Below are 25,603 nucleotides of genomic sequence, written 5' to 3' on the forward strand. Positions count from 1 at the left end.
ACCTGACAGGGTCCTCCAAACCACGTGGCCCCATACAGCCAACCTGACAGGGCCCTCCAAACCACAGGGCCCCATACAGCCAACCTGACAGGGCCCTCCAAACCATGGGGCCCCATACAGCCACCCTGACAGGGCCCTCCAAACCGCGGGGCCCCATACAGCTAACCTGACAGGGTCCTCCAAGCCACAGGGCCCCATACAATCAAACTGACAGGGCCCTCCAAACCACATGGCTGTATGCGGCCAACCTGACAGGGCCCTCCAAACCACAGGGCCCCATACAGCTAACCTGACAGGGTCCTCCAAACCACAGGGCCCCATACAATCAAACTGACAGGGCCCTCCAAACCACATGGCCCTATGCGACCAACCTGACAGGGCCCTCCAAACCACAGGGCCCCATACAGCCAACCAGACAGGGCCCTCCAAACCACGGGGCCCCATACAGCCAACCTGACAGGGTCTTCCAAACCACGGGGGCCCCATACAGCCAACCTGACAGGGCCCTCCAAACCACATGGCCCCATACCGCCAACCTGACAGGGCCCTCCGAACCACGATACCCCATACAGCCAACCTGACAACCCTTCCCCCCATTCCCACAAAAAAGCACAATTTACTATGCTTCAATTATGAATGAACACAGTGATTGATTGGTACCAATTACTCATTGTGATTATTCAGGAAAGGAAGGGGCTGGTAAATGTGAGACATAATTACCAGACCCTTCCCCCACTCTCCATCCTGAAGGATCCTATTGTGTGCTTGCAGCTACCGGTGGGAAGCCAGCAACATTACAGGGGTGGGGGCAGCAGGGGGAAAAGTATGCGTAATGGGTGGGTGATGGCTGCACCGGTGGGGGGCAATTAGTGGAACTGATCTCCTGTATGGCTCTCTCTGCAGCAGCTGGAAGCCAGTGGGAGGGAGAGGAGAAGAAGCCAGCTTTCAACTGCTGCAGAGAGAACCATACAGGGGATTGGTTCCATTAATTGCCACCATCCTGCCAATCAATCTCCCTGCCCACTTCCAATTCACCCAGCTGCCTGGGTCCCCCTACTGGCCTGGGCCCCGTATAGGAGGACTGCTGGCCTGGGCCCCATATAGGAGGACTGCAGGCCTAGACCCCGTATAGGAGGACTGCTGGTACCCCCTTATCCACGTCCTGCCCGTACAGATACACTGACAGGTCTCCAAAAGTCCTGCATTGCACCGGTGATCCACTGATCACTGGTGCAATGCTTTAGAGGCTCAATAACAAAAAAATAATAAATGCAAATTTTTTTTAACTGCAAAAAGGTGAACTTATCCTTTAAACGTCTATAAAATGAAATTGCTTATGAGAGACCACCACCCTAGAAGGGCCACAAGGTGGAGGCAGATCACCCTTTTATTGTTATGAAGACCCAACATGAAAACAGGCGATCTTTCTCCATCTCTTTCTCCATCTCGTTCTCCATCTCGTTCTGAGGTAGTGGGTTCTCCTAAAAATAAAATGAAATACAGGCGCGCCTCGGTTTACAAACACCTCCATTAACGTAATTTTCTTTCACTTTTTTCTGACCTCCGGAACGGATTAATTGGTTTTTCATACATTTACACATTCATTTTTAATCATGTCCCTGTACAGTATTTATGCCTTTAAAGTGCACTTTATAAAGAACAGATAAGACTTTTTTTCACTTTTTTCTGACCTCCGGAACGGATTAATTGGTTTTCAATGTATTTATGATTTTTTTTCACAATACGAAGCAAGATTCCCCAGGATGAACTTCACCTGGGAGGTTTATGGCCCCCGTGCATGCTGAAGTCTGTGCTTAGCACGTGGCGTCGAGTGTGGAAGTGTTGGTGCAGTTTTTGCATCGAGTTTTGGAGCCATTCTGGAAATTTTGAATCATGTCCCTGTACAGTATTTGTCAAGGATCCGGATATGACCAGAGATGTGTGGACTGACACAGGGAATAGCAGACTGCAGGAATGATGTAATAATATAATTTATTAAGAGCTTCAACAACATACAGAAACGCACCGTGCAACCAAAACCAAACCTTCAACTAATAACTAGATGCTCAGGAACACAGGCGTAGACAGAGCTGGAGAAGTAGAATGGTCAGGCAGGCCGGGTCAGGATCAATTGGGCGGATAAGGTACAAAAGGAGCAGGCAGGAGAATGGTCAGGAATAGCCGGGGTCGGTGCAGGCGGAGTTCTATCAGAGTCAGAGTCAAGCAGGGGGATCAGGCAGGTAGACAACAGGATGCAGATACAGGGGCTCATGGAAAAACACCAAGGCACTGATTGCAGGCCTGGTACTGCTTAAATACGCCTTCTGCAATCAGCCTCAGGTGATGGCTTGATTGCAGGAGCGAGATCCTGGCTGCTGAAAGCACCCACTGGCAAGCACCGGTACTGCAGGCCACACAGCAGGTGAGCCCCAGCACCACCAGCGGTGAGTCTTTTCCTGACAGTATTTATGCCTTTAAAGTGCACTTTATGAAGAGTTTTGAACAGATAAGACTTTTTTTTACTTTTTTTCTGACCTCCGGAATGGATTAATTGGTTTTCAATGCGTTTACAAATTTTTTTTTAATCATGTCCCTGTACAGTATTTATGCCTTTAAAGTGCACTTTATAAAGTTTTGAACAGATAAAAGACTTTTTTTTTTACTTTTTTTCTGACCTCCGGAATGGATTAATTGGTTTTCAATGCGTTTACAAATTTTTTTTTAATCATGTCCCTGTACAGTATTTATGCCTTTAAAGTGCACTTTATAAAGTTTTGAACAGATAAAAGACTTTTTTTTTTACTTTTTTTCTGACCTCCGGAATGGATTAATTGGTTTTCAATGCGTTTACAAATTTTTTTTTAATCATGTCCCTGTACAGTATTTATGTCTTTAAAGTGCACTTTATAAAGTTTTGAACAGATAAAAGACTTTTTTTTTTACTTTTTTCTGACCTCTGGAATATATTAATTGGTTTTCAATGCATTTACAAATTCGTTTTTAATCATGTCCCTGTACAGTATTTATGCCTTTAAAGTGCACTTTAGAAAGAGTTTTGAACAGATAAAAGACTTTTCTTGATTTTTTTATGACCTCCCGAACGGATTAATTGGTTTTCAATGCATTTACAATTTTTTTTCGCAATACAAAGCAAGTTTCTCCAGGATGAATTGCTCCTGGGAGGTTTATAGCGCCGCCCCCGTGCATGCTGGAGTCTGTGGTTAGCACGTGGCATCAAGTGTGGAGGTGTTGGAGCAGTTTTTGCATCAAGTTTTGCAGCCATTCTAGAAATTTTTAATTATGTCCCTGTACAGTATTTATGCCTTTAACCGTTTCAATACCGGGCAATTTTACACCTTCCTGTCCAGGCCATTTTTCAGCGCTCTCACACTTTGAATGACAATTGCGCGGTCATACAACATTGTACCCAAACTAAAATTTTATCATTTTCTTCACACAACTAGAGCTTTCTTTTGGTGGTATTTAATCCCCGCTGGGGTTTTTATTTTTTGCTAAATTAACAAAAAAAGACCAAAAATTTTGAAAAAAAACCACATTTTTCTTTGTTTCTGTTATAAAAGTTTACATATAAATAATTGTTCTTCATAAATTTAGGCCGAGATGTATTCTGCTACATGTCTTTGGTGAAAATAACCCAAATTAGGATGTATTTTTTAGTTTGTAGGAAAGTTATAGAGTTCACAAACTATGGTATAGATCTGAATATTGATCAATCCTGAAGTATTGACAGCCAATCTAATTTCTTGAGGTCCAAGAATGTCAGAATAGTACAGATATCCCCCAAATGTCAGGACAGGACAGATATCCCCCAAATGTCAGGACAGGACAGATATCCCCCAAATGTCAGGACAGTACAGATATCCCCCAAATGTCAGGACAGGACAGATATCCCCCAAATGTCAGGACAGTACAGATATCCCCCAAATGACCCCTTTTTGCAGAGTAGACAGTCCGACGTACTTCATAAGAGGCATGGCGAGTTTTTTGAAGTTGTATTTTTTTGTCATAATTTTTCGGAAAATGAAAAAATTAAAAAAATTATTTTCACTATTTTTTTTTTACATACTGTCACCAGTGCAGTACAGCGTCATCATATAACTGGCATGGCGGTGAACAGGGACACTGACTGGTGACAGTATGAAAAAAAAAATATATATATATATATATTTTTTTATTATTATATTTAATTTTTTATTACATTTTTTTTATTTTTTTTAAGATTTTTTTTTCATATTTTACTATGACCAAAGTAGTACAATGTTACCATAGTAACATTGTACTACTTTGGGGAAGTGATCAGTATTTTTTTTTTTTTTTTTTTACACAATTTGCTTATATCAAAGAATTACTTTGCTATAAGCAAGCATTTACCTGAATGAAATCGATTCATTCAGCTTTTTTTTTTTTTTTTTTTTTGTGCTTAGCTGTGATTTGGTCACAGCTTGGTCACAGCTTTTGGTCACAGCTTGGTCACAGCTAATCACATGACATGTGCATGTGATTAGCTGTGACCATTCACAGCTAGGCACTAGTATACAATGGATGGCATCATGAATGAAGCCATCCATTGTATACAACTGTCATGTGACCTGCTGTGATTGGTCACAGCAGGTCACATGGTACCAGCAACGGGAGCCGATACTCGGATCTGTCATCGGCCGTGTCCGAAGTGCACGGCCGGTGACAGATCGCACTGCTGCGCCGCTCTGCATTAGCGCAAACTGCGCATGTGCGGGAGCACGCCAAATGGCGTGCACCCGGAGTGCAGAGACAGTTTTGAAGCCGCCAAACGGCCATTGGCCGGGCGGCTAATGGTTAAAGGGCACTTTATAAAGAGTTTTAAACAGATAAGACCTTTTTTTAACTTTTTTTTCACCTCCGGAATGGATTAATTGGTTTTCAATGCATTTACAAATTCATTTTTAATCATGTCCCTGTACAGTATTTATGCCTTTAAAGTGCACTTTATAAAGTTTTAAACAGATAAGACTTTTTTTTACTTTTTTCTGGCCTCCGGAACGGATACATTGGTTTTCAATGCATTCCTATGGGAAACCGTGTTTCGGTTTACGAATTTTTCGCAATACGAAAAGTCCCGCAGAACGAATTAAATTCGTAAACCGTACGCCTGTATTTCAAAAAGAAAAGATCACAACTCCACATAAATCAAAAATACAAACATAATTTTTCATATCACCTCCTTCACCTATTTACATATAATATATACAATGGTCCAACCCTCTCCTCCCCATACAAAACAAAAATCCCCCCCCAACACATTTACATAACTCACAAAACTATCCCTATGTACACTCTCCCTCCACCTTATCCCTAAAATAAAAGTATCCCCTCCTTATCTATCCCTTCACTCCTTCTCTACACCAATCAACTCACCCTAAAACATAAAAGAAACACATAATAGTACAAAGAACAACCCAAACAGATCAAAAGCATCAAAGCTTAAACCTGAGACACAGGAACAATAAAAAGAACACAAATAACCGGTGTTTCCACATTTTCAATTTCCAGATATTATATATCATATTCAAGCTTTTTACTGTCCCAGGATCTGTAGAAGTCCAACCTTCCACGGATCATGGCCGCACACTCCTTCACATCCACAACCTCTTTCCTGAAAATCAACTTATTCCTCGCATCCCACAATGTCCTGTCCTGTTAGTGTGGTGGGTTGGTAGCTGCTTTCAGGCCTACCCTGACCAAGAAAAAATAGAGAAAGTCCTCTGGGACTTTATGTGGCAAAAAACATAATGAGTATACAGAAGTATACTGGGGTCTAAATCCTAAGAGCATGGCAGTAGTATGGCAGCTGTAGTCTAGGTGCTGAGAACATGGCGGTAGTAGTATGGCAGCTGCAGTTTAGGTGCTGAGAACATGGCGGTAGTAGTATGGCAGCTGCAGTTTAGGTGCTGAGAGCATGGCGGTAGTAGTATGGCAGCTGCAGTTTAGGTGCTGAGAGCATGGCGGTAGTAGTATGGCAGCTGCAGTTTAGGTGCTGAGAGCATGGCGGTAGTAGTATGGCAGCTGCAGTTTAAGTGCTGAGAACATGGCGGTAGTAGTATGGCAGCTGCAGTTTAGGTGCTGAGAGCATGGAGGTAGTAGTATGGCAGCTGTAGTCTAGGTGCTGAGAGCATGGTGGCAGTAGTATGGCAGCTGTAGTTTAGCTGCTGAGAACATGGTGGCAGTAGTATGGCAGCTGTAGTCTAGCTGCTGAGAACATGGTGGTAGCAGCATGGCAGCTGTAGTCTAGGTGCTGAGAGCATGGCAGTAGTATGGCAGCTGTAGTCTAGGTGGTGGTAGCATGGCAGCTGTAGTCTAGCTGCTGAGAACATGGTGGTAGTAGCATGGCAGCTGTAGTTTAGGTGCTGAAAGCATGGCAGTAGTATGGCAGCTGTAGTCTAGGTGCTGAAAACATGGTGGTAGTAGCATGGCAGCTGTAGTCTAGGTGCTGAGAGCATGACAGTAGTATGGCAACTGTGGTCTAAATCCTCAGGGCATGGCAGTAGTATGGCAGCTGTAGTCTAGGTGCTGAGAGCATGGCAGTGGTATGGCAGCTGTAGTCTAGGTGCTGAGAGCATGGCAGTGGTATGGCAGCTGTGGTCTAGGTACTGAGAGTATGGCAGTGGTATGGCAGCTGTAGTCTAGGTGCTGAGAGTATGGCAGTGGTATGGAAGCTGTAGTCTAGGTGCTGAAAGCATGGTAGTAGTATGGCAGCTGTAGTCTAGGTGCTGAGAGTATGGTAGTAGTATGGCAGCTGTAGTCTAGGTGTGGAGAGCATGGTGGTAGTAGTATGGCAGCTGTAGTCTAGGTGCTGAGAGTATGGTAGTAGTATGGCAGCTGTAGTCTAGGTGCTGAGAGTATGGTAGTAGTATGGCAGCTGTAGTCTAGGTGCTGAGAGTATGGTAGTAGTATGGCAGCTGTAGTGTAGGTGCTGAGAGTATGGCAGTAGTATGGCAGCTGTAGTCTAGGTGCTGAGAGTATGGCAGTAGTATGGCAGCTGTAGTCTAGGTGCTGAGAGTATGGCAGTATTATGGCAGCTGTAGTCTAGGTGCTGAGAGCATGGCAGCCGTATGGCAGCTGTAGTCTAGGTGCTGAGAGTATGGCAGTAGTATGGCAGCTGTAGTCTAGGTGCTGAGAGTATGGCAGTAGTATGGCAGCTGTAGTCTAGGTGCTGAGAGTATGGCAGTATTATGGCAGCTGTAATTTGAATGCTGAGAGCACGTCAGCTGTAGTGCTGGGAGCATGGTGGCAGGGTCAGGATCTACCCATGGCAAAATGGAAACTTAGAAAAACACATGGATTTTAACGCTCTCTAGGGGAGATTTCCTAAAACATATTTCTGTGTGCTCCAGTTTTAGCTCATTTCCCCCTATGCTTCCAGTTCTACCCTCTGCACACCCTCTATTAACCTCCCTAACGGTATTCCCGAGTGTAGCTTGGGGTAAAATGTCAGTACCAAAAGCGGTAACCCCCCCGAGCTACACTCGGGCTTACCATGCGGTGCTGCATAGGGAGTCCCTGCAGCACTTACCTTGTCCTTCGCTCCCGCAATGTGTCCCCTGCAGCGTCCCCTGCATCTCCTCCGGCCGATGGCGGCATCTGGCTTCTGTGTTCCGGTCCCTGTGACATCGGGACGTACGGGCGCCGCGAAATTTGAAAATTTTAAAAAAATGTAATTTTTTTCAAAACGATTTTACATAGTAAAACATTGCTGTTTCAACCCATTTCACATACATTTTGTCCCGAGTGCTTTGTCCTGTCCCCTGTCTGCATTTTGACTGTTCTTTCTGCCTGGAAACTGAGAAACGTCCATGGCATCCAAAAAGCGTCCCTTTAGGTCGAAAGCGGTTTTAGACCTGCTAGAGAACAGCGATAGTAAATCAGAACCACTTGCACAATTGAGTGATAATGATTCGTGGGGGAAATTCCTCATCAGACACTGAAAACGATTCTGCGACTGAGCTCAGCGATGTGCGAACTTGGCGCTCTATTTCACATTTCAGTGTTTTGGGTTTGATTATATTTTTGAATTAAATGTATTATTATTATATTATTATTTTTTATGATTATTATTAAATTATAATTTATGATTTTGTGTTTCAAATTTTATCCTACCCGGGATGTTTACTAGACTCTTGTTCGGACAGATTTCAGTGAGTTATTCCTAAGAATTACAACCTACAATAAAAAACTACATATTTCCATGCAAAAAAATGGTACCGCTTTTAGCACCAAAAATCTGAAATAATCAGACCGCTAGGGAGGTTAATGTTTTAGAAAACTTTTTTATCAAAATGTTTTTTCAGGATGCCATCCTCTGTGCTGACCCTTTTTCCGATGCCAAACACAACCTCCTGGTCCCAGCATTTACACAGTGTGGGGTTACAGCTCCCTGCAGCGCCGTGGTAGATGGAAAACCCCAGAATATTGGGTTTTACTTTTCATGCATGCCCTGATGAAAGGGAATTTTTTTAGACCTCCAAAGCCTGAATTTTTTTATTAACTAAAATATAGAAAAACTATTTTTCATCCTACTTTGCATGCTATTATTTGTTGCCTTGCGGTTGCATCCAAAGTCTCAGCATTTCCCACCAATGCCTGTTGACTAAGAGCAACCTCTAGAAAGCATTATCGTTTTGTTCAGGCTGGGAAATTGTGTTTTTTTAACCTTTGAGTTGAACCCAACCCCTCCTTACACTCATGTTCTGGAGTATCCAGACTCTTGTGACAGGTCCTCTTTAAGCATTACAACCACTTTGTAGTTCTCAATTAATGGTGTCATTAGGGTGGAAATTGAAAGCAATCATATTTGGTGCATTAGAGATGGTTCTTTCATCCCCTAGAGAATTAAAATAAAAGCAAGATAATAAAATCACCTCCTGCGTCTCAGACAGACGTGCTGTCATCATAAGTGGAAGCATTAAAGGTTTGATCTCTGAAGACTTTGCGCTCTTCATTGCGGATCCGTCTAGATGGGGACCACCATCCTGTCACCTCTCTTCTTTCTTAGCGCCATCAGCTTATGGAGTGCGGACTGCAACAATGACACATGGGGTAAGCAATCACAATCTGCCGTATTTAAAGGGGGATTCCAGTTTATGCAGTTTTCAGACCATGGATGTACTGTATGCAGGGGCGGACTGACCATTTGGAAACTCGGGCACTGCCCGAGGGCCTGGTGTCAGTAGGGGGCCCCATGAGATGCCCCCGGTACCTTTTTCATAGGCTTTTTTGAGTTTGGGCAAGGACACAGGGGCCCCATGATCCCCTATTGCCCGGGGGCCCCATGAGTTGTCAGTCCGCCCCTGACTGTATGTACATTTGTTCTGTGCAAATGGGGGCAAAACGTAATTGTATGAGGTCATTTTTCTCTCTAGGTTGAATGCAACTGCAATACCTTTCTAAGCATTGGCTGTCATAATATAAAAGATGGTTTGATCATCAGGAATCTTTCAGCACCCTAAAAGTCTGTTCACAGCAGACATTTTTAAAACACCAGACAGTCATATTCTACACTTCCAAAATGGGATTAATAGTTTGGTTTATGCCTGTTGGACTTTGCTTGCCTAATTCCTTTGTTGGAGTCCTGCCAAGGATGGATTGTAATTGTGGATATTTTGGACGCTTTTCCAGCCAAGAAATGACTTTTTTGCAGGGGCGGACTGACAACTCATGGGGCCCCTGGGCAATAGGGGATCATGGGGCCCCTGTGAGCTCCATCCTGTGTAAATTCTGGACTTTGAATGGATGTAGGGGCCATACAGCTGCAGGTAAACAGATACAACCTATTTAAGAGGATTTGTTATATCTTTGTGTCTCACCTGAGGCCAGTCACTAAATTAGGTATATGCAAGGGTTTATACTCAGCAACAGGGGCGGACTGACAACTCATGGGGCCCCCGGGAAATAGGAGATCATGGGGTCCCTGTGTCCTTGCCCAAACTCAAAAAAGCCTATGAAAAAGGTACCAGGGGCACCTCATGGGACCCCCTACTGACCCCGGACCCTCGGGCAGTGCCCGAGTTTCCAAATGGTCAGTCCGCCCCTGGTTCTTAGTGCTAGTGTCTGCTTGAACATGTTGAGTAATAGATGGGGTCAAAGGGCACACATATGTGGAGCCTGCTCCTTAGGACAGGTGAAAAAAAAAAAAATTAAGAGCCCAAACTCACAGAAGCCTATGAAAAAGGTACCAGGGTCATCTCATGGGGCCCCCTACTGACTCCGGGCCCTCGGGCAGTGCCCGAGTTTCCAAATGGTCAGTCCGCCCCTGCTCCTGAGTACCACCTATATCAAGGTGAACTTAGCAAATATAAAAAAGGAATTCAAAATTAGTAAAAAAAAAAAAAAAAGTATTTTTTTCTTTTTTTCCCCTTGTATTTTGTTATTTGAGGCGTTTACAGAATTGATGAAAGAAAAAAATATTAGCTCACAATTTTCTTTTTCTATTGTCTTAATAAAACTCAAATAACAACAAAAATAAACACCCAAAAAATAAGAAAAAAAGGACAGAAAAATGTTTGTTTTTTTTAAATTCCCCTTTTTGTAAATTTGTTTTTGCTACATTTTTCTCCTCCATTATGCATGATATTAATCGTGCTTGCTGTCAGATTGTTCTTTTTGTTGTTTATTCTGGTGGGTTGTATTCCATTATATTTTAGACAATTGGAAAGAAAACAACTTAGCAACATGTTTTTGTCAGATGGGGATGGAGAAGTGTTGTCTCACAGCAGAAGGAGTAAACCCAGGGGTGTGAGAGTGAGAGCGTCAGTGGCGTTTTCTTGGGGACAAGTGAAGTTGCCACCAGTGTGTGTGTTACTGCATCTACTGCCTGCTTTACAGTAGAGACTGTTAATGCCGGAGCAGGGGCGAACTGACAACTCATGGGGCCCCCAGGCAATAGGGGATCGTGGGGCCCCTATGTCCTTGCCCAAACTCAAAAAAGCCTATGAAAAAGGTACCAGGGGCATCTCATGGGGCCCCCTACTGACTCCGGGCCCTCGGGCAGTGCCCGAGTTTCCAAATGGTCAGTCGGCCCCTGTGTTGGTAATGTGAGTAATGGCGAAAAAGGAGATAATGTGGGGAACAGGAGAGAGAGCGCCAGAAGAGTCTGCCTAACAGGTGGAGTAGCCTCCAGTATGCCAGCCTATCGAGAGAAGCAGGCAGGGTCGCCATCTGGGTTCAGACAATCTGGAAGGGTGGACAGAGCTGACAAACCACTTCTTGGTGTACAAGAGAAGAAGCCACATAGAGAAAAGTGAACCGAGTGTGAGTACCGGAGTTGCCAGTAATAGCGGCAAGTGTCCAGATGCTAGTGGAGTTGCAGAGCAGGATGCTGACCTATGGAGGAATACAGTTAGCTCTCCATGGATGTCTGGCTTTATGCAGCAGGGATGACGAGGAACACATTGTGCTGTGACAGATGCCACCATGTCGCCTTCAAGCTGCGAGCCTGGGGCTGGTGAAGCTACTCCAGGGAGAGGCTACTGAATCTACTGCCCAGTAGTCAGCAACCTAGTGTCCTGCTTGTGAACTGTGAGATGGGCTACAGCATGGAAATGCTGAATCCTATGCCTAAACCCTCAGAAGTGGCAGCAGTGCAATGGAGTTATCGGGGCTGGGACCTGCGGTGTAAACCCAGACCACAGTCTTGAAGACAAGTGAGACTTGTGTTTCCACTATTAGAGAGATACGGCCAGTAGAAGATGGAGAGCAGCCCTTCACCAGTGCCGCTGCCAGGGCAGAAGATCAGATGGCTGTGGTGAGGTACTCAGAGACTCAAAGGACCCAGAGGCTGGACTATACCAGCTCTTCGGGTGAGGAGGGTCAAGGGGTCTTTGATCCGGAATCACTGAGGTTCAAATTGTCTATGGGTCCATAGACGAGGGGATTGGGGGTCAGTGGCTGAGACTGATTGGGACTGGGGAGCTTGTACTGAAGAGGGTTTCCAAGACAGACAATGTGACAGGGAGCATGTTGCCCAGCTAAGGAGATGGGCAGAGGGACTTGGCGTTAGCAAGCAATATGCAGAGAGGAGGCTTGACCTATCCCTGCCCCGTACTATGGCCCAAGCCTGGGCACAAGATGAGGCCTAAAGCCACCTCATCAAGAGAGCAAAAAGCCTATTCATCCTTCCAGGAAAGGGGGACCCAGATGAGTTGGCATGGTTTTCTTGCTTCCAATGGATTATGCAGTGGAAGGTGGTCTTAGAATATGGCTATGACTTCCCTTGTGTCCCAAGAGAGGTCATGGAGGAAGTGGAGTCTAACAGGGTCACCTGGTACAAGGAAGAAGTGTGGTGTTTCATGCATGTGCTCAGACCATACAGGAACCAGACATTCCCATCTATGGCAAGGTTCCAAGCCATTAAAAAGAACTGGAGTTTGGAGGGGTCCATCCATAAGTTCTAGTGAAAAAGGTGGTTCACTGGGACTAGGAATGGTCCATCAACATCAAGAGACCAGATGGGAGAATGGTGCAGTAGCTGAAGCTCAATTACTAAGTTACATGGACTGCTGTTGTGGCAATGGACAGCAGCCCATCAACATCTGCCCCAGAGGAGGAGACCCCTTGCCAAGTTTTCACTAAAAAGTTTCAACAGTTTTCAATTTTTTTCCAGTTCTCAAGTTTAAACTAAATTGTATGACTAAATAAAGGGGGGGGGGCGCAATCCCCCAAACCCCTTCCCTACTATCCTTGCACTTAGGGAGAGGGTACTTCAGCGTTTTCTCAAAAGTTTGCTGAAGTTAAGCTTGGGTGAGCCATTGCTGTAGCAAAAATGCAAGGGTTTTCCACAAAAAGAAGTGTATTCAAGGGAAGGAGCCCTTGTGGACTTTATTCATAAAGGTGTTCTACTAGCTAAACTGTTGCCTAACAAAGGGGACAACCCCTATTACTACACTCAAAAAAGTCTGCCCAAGGTAGTGTGACCCCTGGGAATCTTTATCTTATGGTGCCTAAGAACTAATCTGTTGCCTGACATAGGGGGCAACCCTTGTTACTTGTAAAAAAAAGGCCCTGGCCCTGGCCCTTGTAGAAAAACGTCTTCTGTCACTCGTCTGTACTTTATAAAAAAAAGGGAAGGATTCCTTATTGTAATTTCAAGTGCTACCCTTTTCTTTGAAAAGAGGAGTTTGAGCTCCTAATGTGGCAGGAAGGGGTTGCTTACTGATGTCAGTTGAGCTGAGCTCTATACTCTCAGCCTGGGTTCATGGACTTTGGTTAGCGAAGCCAGAACCCATATTTTAAAGGACTCTCCACACTGCTTTCAGGTCATTGAGTATCTCTGGCTAAGCAGTTTTAATGCATTAGACAAATTTGTACATACAGTGGGGAAATGTATTATTTGATCCCCTGCAGATTTTGTAAATTTGCCCATTTACAAAGAAATGAAGGGTCTATAATTTTTATCATAGATGTATTTTATATGATAGAGATAGAATATCAACCAAAAATAAAAAAAAACACATTATATAAATGTTATAAATTGATTTGCATTTCAGTGAGTAAAATAAGTATTTGATCCCCTACCAACCAACAATAATTCTGGCTCCCACAGACTGGCTAAGTGCTCATGTGGTACACAGATTAGTCCTGTCAATTTAAGAAGCCGCTTTTAACAACAACTTGTTCTGTGTATGAAAGACACCTGTCCACAGAATCTCTTTCTTCCATTTACCATCATGGGCAAGACCAAAGAGTTGTCAAAGGATGTCAGGGGCAAGATTGTAGATCTTCACAAGGCTGGAATGGGCTACAAGACCATGAGCAAGAAGCTTGGTGAGGAGACAACTTTTGGAGCAATTATTCACAAATAGAAGAAATACAAAATAACCATCAATTGCCCTCGGTCTGGAGCTCCATGCAAGATTTCACCTCAGGGGGTAAGGATGATCATGAGAAAAGTGAGGGATCAGCCCAGAACTACACAAGAGTAGCATGTGAATGATCTCAAGACAGTTGGGACCAGTCACCAAACAAACCTTTGGTATCAGGATAAGCCAAGATGGACTGAAATTCTGCAGCGCCCATAAGGTCCCCTTCCTCAAGAAGGCTCATGTACAGGCCCATCTGAAGTTTGCCGATGAACATCTAAACGATTCACAGAAGGATTGGGAGAAAGTGCTGTGGTCAGATGAGACCAAAATTGAGCTTTTTGGTATTAGCTACTTTCGCTGTGTTTGTAGGAAGAAAAGTGCTGACCATGACCCTAAGAACACCATCCCTACAGTCAAGCACAGAGGTGGAAACATATTTTGGAGCTGTTTCTCTGCTAAAGGTTCAGGCTGACTTTGCCGCATTGAGGGGCCAATGAACAGGGCAACGTATTGAAAAATCTTGGATGAAAACCTTCTTCCCTCAGAACACTGAAGCTGGGTCATGGATGGGTTTTCCAGCAAGACAATAACCCAAAAAATACCACCAAGGCAACAAAGGAGCGGCTCAAGAAGAATCACATTAAGGTCCTGGAGTGGCCTAGCCAGTCTCCAGACCTTAATCCTATAGAAAATGTATGGAAGGAGCTGAAACTTTGAGTTGCCAAGCAACAGCCAAGAAACCTTAAGTATTTAGAGAAGATCCATAAATAAGAGTGGACCAAAATCCCTCCTGAGATGTGTGCAAGCCTGGTAACCAACTACAAGGAACGTCTGACCGCTGCGCTTGCCAATAAGGGCCTCTCCACCAAGTACTAAATCATGTTTTCCGTGGGGATCAAATAATATTTTATTCACTGAACTGCAACTCAATTTATAACATTTGTATCTTGTGTGTTTTCTGGATTTTTGGTTGTTATTCTGTCTCTACCTTTTAAAATACACCTATGATAAAAATTATAGACCCTTCATTTCTTTGTAAGTGGGCAAACTTACAAAATCTGCAAGGGACCAAATAATTATGTTCCCCACTGTATGTAAATATGTAGATAGGTGTAGTTAGATAAGAAGCATCTTCTGCTTTCTTTTCCAGGACTCTGGAGGGGTCACCCACAAGGGGACTTATAGTATATTTAGGCCACTTGGTGGAATGGTATTCCTTAAGGTAGGAATATTTAAATGAGTCCTAGTGATTTACAGCCTCTAAGCTAAACTGCACATATCCACACAGTCTAGTGTATAAGATGTAATATTTAGGGAAATAGGGTGTTAGCTTTTGAGATTTTCCTGGAGAGCTATCCTCATTGTAGAATGTACAGTATATAATAGCTTGGTAGGATGTCCAGTATGTACTAATTTTGTTTTCTTTTAGGTATAGACGGTGATACTTTGGTGACATGTATTAAGTTACCTCACTTCTCCTTACTTTTAGAGTGGTGTGTATATTTAATACCTTGAATAGTGGTAGGGTCTACAAGGTCTACCTGTTAGGCTGTGTAAATATTGTATATATTAAGTAAAACCTGTGCTGCTAATTTATATTGTACTTGGTTACTTTCAATATGTGGAATGCCACATGGCATTTGTTAATTGTCAACGCCCCTTTGCCCCCTTTTTTTTGTGGGATTCTCTGCTTAGTCTTTTTGGTAAGGTACTTTTGTTAGGAGCTCTTTGAGCTCAGGCCAATGAGGACATGGCCTATTTTTTGAAGGGGGGTGAGTGTAGCACCCTCTTAGATAGCTTCTAGGAGTAGATAAATTTAGTTCTAGCTCACTGTATCCAGTGGAGCTGCATTCTTGTTTTTAGGTAAATTTAGTTTTTCTCACTGTAATCAGCGTGGCTACACATTCTGGGTTAGGAAAATTTAGTTCTGGCTCGCTGTATTCAGTGCAGCTGCATGTGATTAGTCAGGTCTGTTCTGTGTCTCACAGGCTGCATGTTTAAATGCTCTCACTCTGTATCTTCAGAACTACCTGGGCAGTTCTGGAACATAGGTGTGAAGCAGGGGCAGACTGACCATTTGGAAACTCGGGCGCTGCCCGAGGGCCCGGGGTCAGTAGGGGGCCCCATGAGATGCCCCTGGTACCTTTTTCATAGGCTTTTTTGAGTTTGGGCAAGGACACAGGGGCCCCATGATCCCCTATTGTCCGGGGGCCCCATGAGTTGTCAGTCCACCCCTGGTGTGGAGTAATCGAATTGGACTGCATGAATATTTATACTGTACCAACCAAGCTTTGTGAGTTCTGCACAGGTGGCTGCTGATAAATGGACATTAATAGTCAGAGACCTGGGGCATTCTTGGCTTTTCCTAAAGAGAAGTCCTGCCATGTGCACACTGCTCATGAGCAGGGGCTGACTGACAACTCATGGGGCCCCCGGGCAACAGAGGATCATGGGGCCCCTGTGTCCTTGCCCAAACTAAAAAAAACCTATGAAAAAGGTACCAGGGGCATCTCATGGGGCCCCATACTGACCCCGGGCCTGAGTTTCCAAATGGTCAGTCCGCCCCTGCTCACGAGGCATCAGCTGGGCTAGCTGGAAGGTCTGGAAGCTGAAAGTTGCTGGAAACTGACTGAAAGGCTGTCATATGAAGAACTGGCCTGAGGTCACTGGTAGAGGTGTCTGGAAGACATTGGAAGGAGGAATCCATTCGTCTGAGGACATTTATGAGTAAAGACTGGTGTGAAAGACCCTAGAGACTGTGGAAAGCTGCTACCGTTCTAGTGCTAGAGCAGGTGTCGGCAACCCGCGGCTCCAGAGCCGCATGCGGCTCTTTTTCATCTTTGCTGCGGCTCCGGAGCACACTGCCCACCAGGTGACAGGCAATAGGGTTTCAGTGGTCGGCAAGCCGCGGATCGCAAGCCACATGCGGCTCTTCTGTGTGCCGGGCGCCCGCTCCCCTCCCTCCTCTCGGGCGGCCGCCTCAAAAGTCAGGACTCTTTTAATCCGGCCCGCGGAGCGTGGAACATTAGCTGTCAGGATGTAGGCGGGGCAGCCAGGATGTAGGCGGGGCAGCGTGACGAACTCCTCTCACAGTCCGCCCTGAAGACCGGAACACAGCGCGGGAACACAGCGAGAGGAACGCGCGGAGCAAAGGTAAGTGAATTGAGACAATATGGGGAATTAATTACTATAGGGGGGATGAATTACTATATGGGAGATGAATTATTATATGGAGGATTAATTACTATGGGGGATGAATTACTATGGGGGATGAATTACTATATGGGGGATTAATTACTATGGGGGATGAATTACTATGGAGGATGAATTACTATATGGGGGATGAATTACTATGGAGGATGAATTACTATATGGAGGATGAATTACTATATGGGGGATGAATTACTATGGGGGATGAATTACTATGGAGGATGAATTACTATGGGGGATGAATTACTATAGGGGGGATGAATTACTATGGGGGATGAATTACTATAGGGGGGATGAATTACTATATGGGGGATGAATTACTATGGGGGATGAATTACTATATGGGGGATGAAGCTAACTGCACGATCCTGTATATAGCATTAAGGTAAGAAACAATATATGCAGTGTCGGATTTGTTTTAAATGTTGCAATGGTTTTGCGGCTCCCAGTCTTTTTTTTCCCTTCGGAAACGGGTCCAAGTGGCTCTTTATGTCTTAAAAGTTGCAGACCCCTGTGCTAGAGAGTCAGCTGTGTGTGTAAAGGGGATACCGGCTGGTATCCTGAAGAGCTCAGTACATCTTGATCTGTGTTAAAGAGACTCTGCTCAAACTGCTTAACCTCTTGGCGTCGGCCGAATGCAAATATGCGGCCTCCCGACGTCTGGGCCTAGACGCCGAGCGGCCGCACATTTGCATTCTATTAAAAAAAGACATATGTGCTGAGAGCGTGCGCCCTGCTCGCTCCCAGCACACATGTCCAGTACTCATGGAAAGGTCCTGATCTCCTCTTTCGATCAGGACCTTTCCCGATCATGTGACCGCCGTGACGTCATGTCATGGCAGTCACATGACTCTAAACCAAGTCCCGCCTCCCGGCTTCTGAAACCCTTAAAGGGCCGGGAGGCACTGGCGCCAAGGGGTTAAAAAAGGAAGTTTGTGCCTTCATCTGCTTCAACTAAGCCAAGTCCATTGCTGGCCCCTACGAGCATTATGCCTACAGTGCAACTAGTATCCTCATCTTCTGCATAATTCTTTTTCGAGCATCCCATTCTTCCCCAACCTAAAGTATCCCCTAAACTGTTGCTGAGCCAAAGAGTGACTGTGATTGTGTGCCTGGCTGCAGGACAAAAGTCCAGAAAAAATCTCCAACTGCTGGCTTCTAAGGGGGTCCCACTACGCTACAGCATCTTGAAATGGCTTCCGGAGCCAGGGTCTTTGCTACCGAGTCAGTGTATTTCACAGAGTGGTGCTGACCAGGTTTTAACAAACCACTGACCACCAAAGTAACAGGGCCCCTCTCTACTGACATCACTGTAAGTGGGTCCTTCTCCGCAAACACCAATGAAGGTGGAGCCTTCTACCACTGACACCAATGTAAGGGGCACTCCTCTAGTGATACCAAAATAAGGTGGCCTTCTCCACTGACACCTTTGTTAGGTGGCCTTCTCTTCTGACACCCTTCTCTACTGACCACCAAAGTAAATATACCTTCTCCACTGACGACCAATGCAAAAAACCCTTCCATAGTAAAAACCAAAGCAGGGGGCTCTTCCCTACTGATGCTAATGTAAGGGACCAGCTACACTGATACTATTAACCTGTGTTGCCCTAGGATTATTATTATACAGGATCTATATAGCGCCAACAGTCTGCTCAGCGCTTTACAATATAACGGGAGACAATACAGCAACAATACAGTTCAATACAAGAGGGATTTGAGGGCCCTGCTTGAATGACCTCTTTTCCATTTGGATGCAATCCATTTGGGTTTTTATTTGCAATATGACAAACCCCAACAGAGTCATCAGCCTATTGATCTGTTATAAATGGATGACTATATGGGGTTTTCTGGTCTATAACTTCTTACTAGTCTACTTGCATGCTATAAAATAAACCTTCTCATAGGCTCCCTACTGAACTGTGGTCAAAGAATGAAAGAAACAGAGCAAAGAACTTATTTAAAGCGGTAGTAGACTCTTTGGGAAAAAAAAAAAACTTCTCCCTGCAAGGTAATGACATAATGAGCTAGTATGGATCGTATATGAGCACATTATGAAAAACGTACCTAAAAACAAAGCTCTCCAGTGGTGTGCTGTCACCGCTGACAGGGCATCCTTCTTCACCCGGTCATCCTTCTGGGTTTGCGGGCTTGTTTGAATGGCCAAGCCGTGATGACGTCACTTCTGCGCATGTACACAGGAGTTTGGCCGCAGTACAGAGCTCTGAAGGGATGGTATGAGTATGTCAGTCACAGAATGTCTGTCTGGCTTAAACGTTCTACATCTGTGAAGACTGTAAGTACTTTTGTTCAGTATTGTGAAGTCTGCATATCCATGGGTGTCCTGTGCCCTTACCCTCTCTCCCTGGAGTTTTTAATTAGGGTCAATAAACTCCTTTTGTTTTAGTACCCCCAAAGTGACTGGAGCCCATCTGTACACATTTTGGACTATTGCCGAGGACTGCACCCAGAGGTGAGATGCTGGCCCACTCTGTACTTCACCTACCTTTCAGGTGTCGGGGGGGGGGTGCTACATAACGATTTCCACTGAAAGGACACTTGGGCTGTGTAATGCTTGCTCTGATTGTCTCTAATGTACAGAATGTTGCAGTGTTAGCTCTCTGTTCTTTTTGTTTCTGTAGGAATTGTGTATTTTCCATGTTCCTGCATCTTGTGTAAGTAACATTTTTTTCACACAAAAGGGGCAGACTTTGCAACAGGGTTAAAATAACCACTTATAATCAATGTAAGGGTAGTCTTCTCCACTGACCCCCAATGTAAAGGGACCCTACTCCACTGACTATCAATGTAAGGAGGGACTTCTTCATTGAACACCAATGTAAGGGGCCATTCTCTACTAGTCACCAATGTAAAGGGCCCTTCTAGACTGACCATAAATATAAGTGAGCCCTTCCCCCACTAATCACTAATTTAAGGGGATCCTTTTGCACCAACAACCAATAAAAAGGAGCATTTCTCCATTTCTTAATAAAGTAAGAAAACCTTCCAACCAACCAGATTCCAGGAAGTAAATGCTGCATGAATCATCTGCCATCTCTTAAGATGACCATGGCCAGAAATTCGGGGGGGGGGGCATTTTTAGTGTGATTTCTCAGCAAAATAAAACATGGCGACATGGATTGGTGGTGGTGTGTGGGGGGGGGGGGGGTTGCTTTGATGCAGTGTAGTTACGCTTTAAGATCAATAACAGTAGAGAGGTCAATGGTGGAAAGAGGTCAAACGGTAGCCAATCTACTATGCTGGAGAAAAACTTTCCTTACAGCCTCATGTAGCCACTTACCTCTAAATCCTGTACCCTAGGTATCCCAATGCTTTGTTGTGTTTGAGATTTCATTGTAGTATAGATAATGGGAACAAATTGAGTCACTTGAGTTACATTTTTGTTGTTTTTTTAAGATGCTAGAACGGGTGATGAAACAAACCGGACCTCCATTTCAGAAGACGTTTTAGCTTATCTCCGCAGTCCTTGATTAACTAAATTTGCACCTTCGGTTTATACGGTTGTGTTCCTTATAACGCTGCCTTTGAACATAACAGCAATCGTAGTTAGGCTTTAAGATCAATAACAGTAGAGAGGTCAATGGTGGTCCCATCACCCTCTGCTATAGAGCCAAATGATCCATAGTTAAAATGTGCCCTAATAGAAGTTCTGCCAAAATCTAATGGTAGTCCAACTGACCAGCCCCGATTTTCAGCTCTGCTGGATGCCTACCTCATTGAGCCATCCAACCAATCTATTATGCTGGAGAAGTACTTTCCTTACAGCTTCATGTCGCCAATTACTTCTAAATCCTGTACCCTAGCTATCCCAATGCTTTGTTGTGTTTGAGATTTCATTGTAGTATAGATAATGGGAACAAATTCAGTCACTTGAGTTACATTTTTGTTGTTTTTTTTAGATGCTATAACGGGTGATGACACCAACCGGACCTCCATTTCAGAAGAAGTTTTAGCTTATCTCCGCAGTCCTTGGTTGACTAAATTTGCACCTTTGGTTTATATGGTTGTGTTCCTCATATCGCTGCCTTTGAACATAACAGCAATCGTAGTTACGCTTTAAGATCAATAACAGTAGAGAGGTCAATGGTGGTCCCATCACCCTCTGCTATAGAGCCATATGATCCGTAGTTAAAATGTGCCCTAATGGAAGTTCTGCCAAAATCTGATGGTAGTCCAACTGGCCAGCCCAATTTTCAACTCTGCTGGATGCCCACCTCAATGAGCCATCCAACCAAAGGGTAGCCATTCTTCTATGCTGGAGAAGTACTTTCCTTACAACCTCATGTCGCCACTTATCTCTATATCCTGTACCCTAGCTATCCCAATGCTTAGTTGTGTTTGAGATTTCATTGTAGTATAGATAATGGGACCAAATTCAGTCAATTCAGTTAAATTCTTGTTGTGTTTTTTAGATGCTAGAACTGGAGATGAGACCAACCGGACCTCCATTTCAGAAGATGTTTTAGCTTATCTCCGCATTCCTTGGTTGACTAAATTTGCACCTTTGGTTTATACGGTTGTGTTCCTCATATCGCTGCCTTTGAACATAACAGCAATTGTAGTTAGGCTTTAAGATCAATAACAGTAGAGAGGTCAATGGTGGTCCCATCACCCCCTGCTATAGAGCCATATGATCCGTAGTTAAAATGTGCCCTAATGGAAGTTCTGCCAAAATCTGATGGTAGTCCAACTGGCCAGCCCAATTTTCAACTCTGCTGGGTGCCCACCTCAATGAGCCATCCAACCAAAGGGTAGCCAATCTACTATGCTGGAGAAGAACTTTCCTTACGCCACTTACCTCTAAATCCTGTACCCTAGCTATCCCAATGCTTAGTTGTGTTTGAGATTTCATTGTAGTATAGATAATGGGAACAATTTCAGTCACTTGAGTTACATTTTTGTTGTTATTTTAGATGCTAGAACGGGTGATGAAACAAACCGGACCTCCGTTTCAGAAGAAGTTTTAGCTTATCTCCGCAGTCCTTGGTTGACTAAATTTACATCTTCGGTTTATACGGTTGTGTTCCTCATATCGCTGCCTTTGAATATAACAGCAATCGTAGTTAGGCTTTAAGATCAATAATAGTAGAGAGGTCAATGGTGGTCCCATCACCCTCTGCTATAGAGCCATATGATTCATAATTAAAATGTGCCCTAATGGAAGTTCTGCCAAAATCTGATGGTAGTCCAAGTGACCAGCCCAATTTTCAGCTCTGCTGGATGCCCACCTCAATGAGCCATCCAACCAAAGGGTAGCCAATCTACTATGCTGGAGAAGAACTTTCCTTACAGCATCATGTCGCCACTTACCTCTAAATCCTGTACCCTAGCTATCCCAATGCTTAGTTGTGTTTGAGATTTCATTGTAGTATAGATAATGGGAACAAATTCAGTCAGTTGAGTTACATTTTTGTTGTTTTTTTAAGATGCTAGAACGGGTGATGACACCAACCGGACCTCCATTTCAGAAGAAGTTTTAGCTTATCTCCGCAGTCCTTGGTTGACTAAATTTGCACCTTTGGTTTATACGGTTGTGTTCTTCATATCGCTGCCTTTGAACATAACAGCAACCAGTTTATATGGTTGTCTTCCTCATATCGCTGACTTTGAAAATAACAGCAATCGTAGTTACGCTTTAAGATCAATGACAGTAGAGAGGTCAATGGTGGTCCCATCACCCTCTGCTATAGAGCCATATGATCCATAATTAAAATGTGCCCTAATGGAAGTTCTGCCAAAATCTGATGGTAGTCCAAGTGACCAGCCCAATTTTCAGCTCTGCTGGATGCCCACCTCAATGAGCCATCCAACCAATCTACTATGCTGGAGAAGTACTTTCCTTACAGCCTCATGTCGCCACTTACTTCTAAATCCTGTACCCTAGCTATCCCAATGCTTTGTCGTGTTTGAGATTTCATTGTAGTATAGATAATGGGAACAAATTCAGTCACTTGAGTTACATTTTTGTTGTTTTTTTTAGATGCTATAACGGGTGATGACACCAACCGGACCTCCATTTCAGAAGAAGTTTTAGCTTGTCTCCGCAGTCCTTGGTTGACTAAATTTGCACCTTCGGTTTATACGGTTGTGTTCCTCATATTGCTGCCTTTGAACATAACAGCAATCGTAGTTACGCTTTAAGATCAATAACAGTAGAGAGCTCAATGGTGGTCCCATCACCCTCTGCTATAGAGCCATATGATCCGTAGTTAAAATGTGCCCTAATGGAAGTTCTGCCAAAATCTGATGGTAATCCAAGTGGCCAGACCAATTTTCAACTCTGCTGGGTGCCCACCTCAATGAGCCATCCAACCAAAGGGTAGCCAATCTACTATGCTGGAGAAGAACTTTCCTTACAGCATCATGTCACCACTTACCTCTAAATTCTGTACCCTAGCTATCCCAATGCTTAGTTGTGTTTGAGATTTCATTGTAGTATAGATAATGGGAACAAATTCAGTCAGTTGAGTTACATTTTTGTTGTTTTTTTAAGATGCTAGAACGGGTGATGACACCAACCGGACCTCCATTTCAGAAGAAGTTTTAGCTTGTCTCCGCAGTCCTTGGTTGACTAAATTTGCACCTTTGGTTTATACGGTTGTGTTCTTCATATCGCTGCCTTTGAACATAACAGCAATCGGTTTATACGATTGTGTTCCTCATATCGCTGCCTTTGAACATAACAGCAACCGGTTTATATGGTTGTCTTCCTCATATCGCTGACTTTGAAAATAACAGCAATCGTAGTTACGCTTTAAGATCAATGACAGTAGAGAGGTCAATGGTGGTCCCATCACCCTCTGCTATAGAGCCGTATGATCCGTAGTTAAAATGTGCCCTAATGGAAGTTCTGCCAAAATCTGATGGTAGTCCAAGTGGCCAGCCCAATTTTCAACTCTGCTGGATGCCCACCTCAATGAGCCATCCAACCAAAGGGTAGCCATTCTACTATGTTGGAGGAGTACTTTCCTTACAGCCTCATGTTGCCACTTATCTCTAAATCCTGTACCCTAGCTATCCCAATGCTTTGTTGTGTTTGAGATTTCATTGTAGTATAGATAATGGGACCGAATTCAGTAACTTCAGTTAAATTCTTGTTGTTTTTTTTTAGATGCTAGAACGGGTGATGAAACCAACCGGACCTCCATTTCAGAAGATGTTTTAGCTTATCTCCGCAGTCCTTGGTTGACTAAATTTGCACCTGCGGTTTATACGGTTGTGTTCCTCATATCGCTGCCTTTGAACTTAACAGCAATCATGATATTCCTGTGCAAAATTCAAGTGAAGACACCGGCTGTGGTATTCATGCTGAACTTGGCTGTTGCCGACATCCTCTTAGTTGTCTTGATGCCTTTTGAAATCATTTACCGATCCTCAGGAAACCATTGGGTGATGGGAGAAGGAATGTGCCGCTTTGTGACTGTTGTATCTTTCTGCAACATGAACTGCTCCATCCTGCTGATGACCAGTATCAGCGTGGACCGCTTCCTGAGCGTGGTCTATCCTATGCAATCTCTCCTATGGCGCACCGTGAGCAGAGCCTGGTATGTTTGTCTTTTCATCTGGATGGTTTCCATCGCCAGCGCTGTGCCGCTTCTTATAAGCCAACTAACTGTTCGCATCGACCAACTGAACATCACAGTTTGCTATGATACGACGGCACATAAAGGCTTTGAGACCATTTACTTTCATTATTTCACTGCTTATATCTCAATTTTCTTTTTGTTGCCTTTTATTGTTACAATTTTCTGTTACGCCGGAACCATCCGAAGTCTGAGCTCACCAAAAATCGAAAGCACCTTTAAAAAGTCCCGATCCGTGTGCCTTTGTATCACAGTGCTTTTTGAATTTATTATTTGCTTTGGCCCGACCAACACCTTTTTTTTGCTTAATTATCTGAACATCAATAAGCCTTTTGGAGACTCTATGTATTTTGCCTATATCATGTCTTTCACTATTAGTAGCATTAGCTGTTGTCTGGACCCTGTTATCTATTATTGCGGGTCCTCAAAGTTTGTGAAGTACATATACAGCTTGGTGTGTTGTGGCAAAACTGAAGCTGACCATAAACAGAAAGACAGACGTCTGCCCGTATTCTATAGAGCCGGGATCTGATGTCATTACTTTTACGGTACATCTTGCCCAACAGGCAGAAGAGGGCAAACACTGGGATCTAGCTTTTCATGGTCCGTCCAAAGAATGATCCCGGTACTCTACTATAGGGATAAGCAAATTTAATATCCAATTAATGGCAAATAAATTAGAAAAACTTGCCATAATTTCAGCAATGATGGTGGGCTCCCATCAACTGCATGGGAAATGAAGGCGGTGGAGGCTGGAACGGGTTTTAAATGGCCATCCTGGACCTGTTCTTGTGGTTCCTCATTAGCTGAGAAATGGAAATGGATTTAAAAAGTAAAGTATTTCATTCTATATGCACATGGAGTGCACTTTTAACCACTTGCTGTCTGGCCACTGTATATAAACGGCCGGACGGTGGCTGTCCAGGGGCGGGTTGCCTT

At 44.1% G+C, this 25,603-nt stretch overlaps 1 protein-coding gene across 1 annotated transcript; it reads left to right on the forward strand.

Moving 5' to 3' along the window:
* The first annotated feature begins 1,408 nt into the window (after positions 1–1,408).
* Positions 1,409–25,196, forward strand: LOC149434267 (proteinase-activated receptor 1-like). Its single transcript, XM_089663862.1, has 4 exons — positions 1,409–1,468; positions 8,346–8,470; positions 11,722–11,852; positions 24,193–25,196. The coding sequence occupies exons 1-4, from the start codon at positions 1,409–1,411 to the stop codon at positions 25,194–25,196; spliced, it is 1,320 nt and encodes a 439-aa protein (XP_089519988.1).
* Positions 25,197–25,603: the final 407 nt, after the last annotated feature.

The sequence above is a fragment of the Staurois parvus genome, unplaced genomic scaffold (genome assembly GCF_062004578.1).
Source record: "Staurois parvus isolate SC_StPar_1 unplaced genomic scaffold, SC_StPar_1.0 ptg001791l, whole genome shotgun sequence".
Classification (NCBI taxonomy): Eukaryota; Metazoa; Chordata; class Amphibia; order Anura; family Ranidae; genus Staurois; species Staurois parvus.